The sequence below is a fragment of the Panthera uncia genome (assembly GCF_023721935.1).
Source record: "Panthera uncia isolate 11264 chromosome B3 unlocalized genomic scaffold, Puncia_PCG_1.0 HiC_scaffold_2, whole genome shotgun sequence".
In the NCBI taxonomy this organism is placed as follows: domain Eukaryota; kingdom Metazoa; phylum Chordata; class Mammalia; order Carnivora; family Felidae; genus Panthera; species Panthera uncia.
The window spans coordinates 6,181,557-6,184,860 of NW_026057583.1; the positions used below are offsets into that span (position 1 = coordinate 6,181,557).

Below are 3,304 nucleotides of genomic sequence, written 5' to 3' on the forward strand. Positions count from 1 at the left end.
TGTCACCTTGGGGATCTGGGGCACCAATGTGTTTTCCTCCCAAAGGCACAAAGGTTGAAATAAAAGTTCGTGCCCAAAGCCGGAGGGCAACACTTGACCCTGAGGTGACGCGCTGGCCGTGGGACTTCAAGGGTCAGGAGAAAAGGGCCACTGAGCACGTCCTAATGATGGCAGGCAGAGCACAGGGATGCAAAAGTGCTTTACTCCCAGAAGTTCACCAGTGTGTGGACAGCACGCACCAGTGAGGATTCTGTCTCGGGGAATTCTGTCTCGGTGCCCAGCGCCGGGGACAGGGATGGAGCCCTCTGCCCAGCGTCCACACAGCTTCGCACTGGGTTCTGGAGAAAGACCGCGCAGCTCATAAAACCTTGGTCTCTTTCATTTTTCACTTTGCCCTGGGGGACCAGGACGCCTGCCCAGCACCGGGACGCGTCCGTATCCCCTGCCCCGCGAGGCCTGTGCCTTCCCCCCTCGGTGCAGCCATTTCCGGTGGGGAGAGGATGAGGGTCTGGGGAGCTCGGGGGGGACGGAGGAGGGCCTGTGGTGGGGTCTGGGGTCTGGGAAGGGCCCTGCCCTCACACCCCCCTTCCCTGGTTAAGGATTTTTTGCTGAAAGGGCCAAGGAAATGTTGGTATGACCCCAGAGGCCATAGCGTCTTTTCCGGGCAGCTTGGAGGTCACTTGTGTAGACAGCAAAGCCAGAGGGTCAGCTTCTGGGCCCCGCACCCTCAGCAGTGTCCTCAGATCCGGATGTGGAAGGTGCTAGAAAGAGAGGAGGGCTGTCTGGGTGAGGGCCCCTCGGTGGAACGCCAACAGGCCCCTGGCCCGTGCTGGACGGTCCCTTAGGGAGGGTGCAGAGGACACAACTGAGCAACTCCAAGGACAGGCAGAAAGCTGGACACCCAGCTGTCCCCGGGACCCCAGCCCCCAGCCACGGCCGCAGGGCCACACCTGAGGAAGTCGGGGGCCTTGGCGATCATGTCCTCAAAGTCGGCGAAGCCCAGCTTGCCGTCCCCGTCCAGGTCGGCCTCCTCGATGACCTTGTCGCACACGAGCACCACCTCGTCCTCGTCCAGCTCAGACTTGGTGAGCCGGGCCAGCGTCCGCGTTAGGTCCTCCTTGCAGATGAAGTTGTCTGTGTTGAAGTCTGGGGGCGGGTGGAGGTGCTCAGGCCAGGGGTCCCGCCCGGCACCCCACGGCCCTCAGCCCGTTCACTCTCCGGGGCCCCCGGACCCTGTGCCCGGCCGACGGGGGCCAAGGGGGCACAAGACGGACACCACATCCGCCAAGTCAACATCTATGACCCTGTCGAGTCCCCACAATGTCCACAGGTACAAACCTGGTCTGAGACACTTCAGAGTCTGAATCTGAGGCTTGTGGGGACACCAGGACCTCCCGGCCGCACCCCACAGCAGGCCCTGTGTCCCCCCCCCCCCCCCCGAGCGGAGGAAACTGAGGCCCAGAAAGGCCAAGTGACCGAATCCAGGTCTGAGGGTGGCTTGGAGGGGGAACTGGCCGCCAGCCGAGCCTGTTGGCCAGTAAGCACACCCTTCCCCAAGCTGCACCCTGCAGCCTCCCGCAGGTGCCCCACCCCCCGCCCCCCTGCACCGCCCGGCACCACGGGCATCAGGACTCAGAAGCCCTTCGGAAGGAGGCCCAGGCTGGCCATTGCGCACAGAACCGGGCACACGGTTTGATTCTGCTGCCCACGGCACAGCCGTACAGCTCAGAGAGGCATGTGATCACGGCAGTGACCCCGACGTGTGCCCCAGTCTCCAGCCTAGCTCCCAGATGTCTGCCCTTCTTCCGCCCAGACTGTCCCCCACTTGTCTGTCCTGCAAATTCCCGTTGGTCCTTCAAGTTTCAGCTCAAACACCACCTTCAGGGGGCTTTCTAGACCTCCGGGCTCCTCCTGCTGAGCCCCCTGCACGGGCCGCACCCAGACGCTGACGGTGATGAAGAGTGTGGCTGCTGGGGGGACACCACGTGCACTGCCTCATGCCCCCCCCTCACCTCCCACCAAACACAAGCTGATTGGCAGGTCCAGCAGAGTCCCCATTGTGCAAGGATGAAGCATTGGGGTCCTGCAGTGACATCCCCGGTCAGCACTGGACCCCAGCGTCTCGCCGCGTGCCCACAGCACCGCCTCTGGGACAGGCAGGGGTGGGACTCATCTCCGCCCCACAGGGGCGCCCAGCAAGCCCTGTGCAGATGTGCGGGCTGCTGGCTGGATTCCTGTGCCCGTTTCACGTGCACAAGCTGAGGCGGGGGTGGGGGGGGTGACCCTCGCCGGAAGTCAGGCCCTGATTCTCCCCAGCACCAAACCCCCTCTGTCCGGAAGCAGGGCAGCAAGGGACCTGCCCCTCCTGCCCGGCTGCGCCCCCACCCCCCCCGGCTGGCAGACAACAGCCTTCCCCGGGAGCGATGTCGGGGCCCCGGGACTGGAGGGTAGACGAGCTGCGGTCTTTCTGATGTGCGCACACAGGGGTGCATGCGTGGACCCAGACCAGGCCTCTGAAATGGACAAGCTGACTACAACAAAGTGAAAAAGCCTGAGAGGCCCGGGAGCCACCAGCTGATCCAAGGTGCTGGGACAGGAGGTCTGCCCACGGCTCCTCTGGTCCACGATGGGTCCCAGCCCTTCCCTGGGCCTCAGTGTTCCCTGAGGACTGAGGACCACCGGCCCTGGGCAGGCCCAACTCATGAGGTTCTCTCCTCTGGGGGTCCAGCGCCCTCTGGTGGCCGTGTGACCACGGCCACAGGCGGGCTGGGGTGAGAAGTCAGGCCGCCCACCTCCAACTCCAGGGGGTGGGGGTGGGGGGGCCTGGGAACCTCCCTGCCTGGCAGAGGCGCCCTCCCCCGCCCCTGGTCTCCAGTTCCCACCTCTAGGACGCCCAGTGACCTCTCCGGAGCCCAGAACTGTCCTGCCCTACCTGGAATCCTGCAGTGGACCCGTAGTCCTGGGCACCAGATTCAGACTCCTTGGCTGGCTCCTCACAGCCTGTCCTGTGACCTCCCTGGGCTCACACCACCTGGGTGCGTCTCACCTCCCCAAGCCTGGCACGTCCTTGCCATTCCCTCCACTGGGCACGCCCACCCCCCCCCGTCCCATCCCGGGCCCCCCCCCCCCCCCCCCCCCAGGGAACCAGGACCTCCCTCCCCCCCAGGACCCCTGGCGTCCTCACACACTATCTGTCCCCACAGGTCAGGCACTCTCCTGGGGTCCCTGAGCACCCCACCACCAGCAGCGCACAGCCCGAGGGGAGCACCCCCACCACCAGCACGCAGCCCCTGAGGGGAGCACC

The 3,304-nt window shown here is 65.2% G+C and overlaps 1 protein-coding gene across 4 annotated transcripts in view; it reads right to left on the minus strand.

Moving 5' to 3' along the window:
- Positions 1-358: 358 nt before the first annotated feature.
- Positions 359-3,304, minus strand: part of CIB2 (calcium and integrin binding family member 2) — a 19,953-nt gene continuing 17,007 nt past the window's right edge. For all 4 annotated transcript variants that reach the window (XM_049614407.1, XM_049614405.1, XM_049614403.1 and 1 more), the window contains 2 exons: positions 951-1,146; positions 359-761 (listed from right to left, as the gene is read on the minus strand). In XM_049614407.1, coding sequence (XP_049470364.1) covers positions 740-761; positions 951-1,146 — 218 coding nt within the window. In that variant the 3' untranslated portion in view covers positions 359-739. The remainder of the gene's footprint in view (positions 762-950; positions 1,147-3,304) is intronic.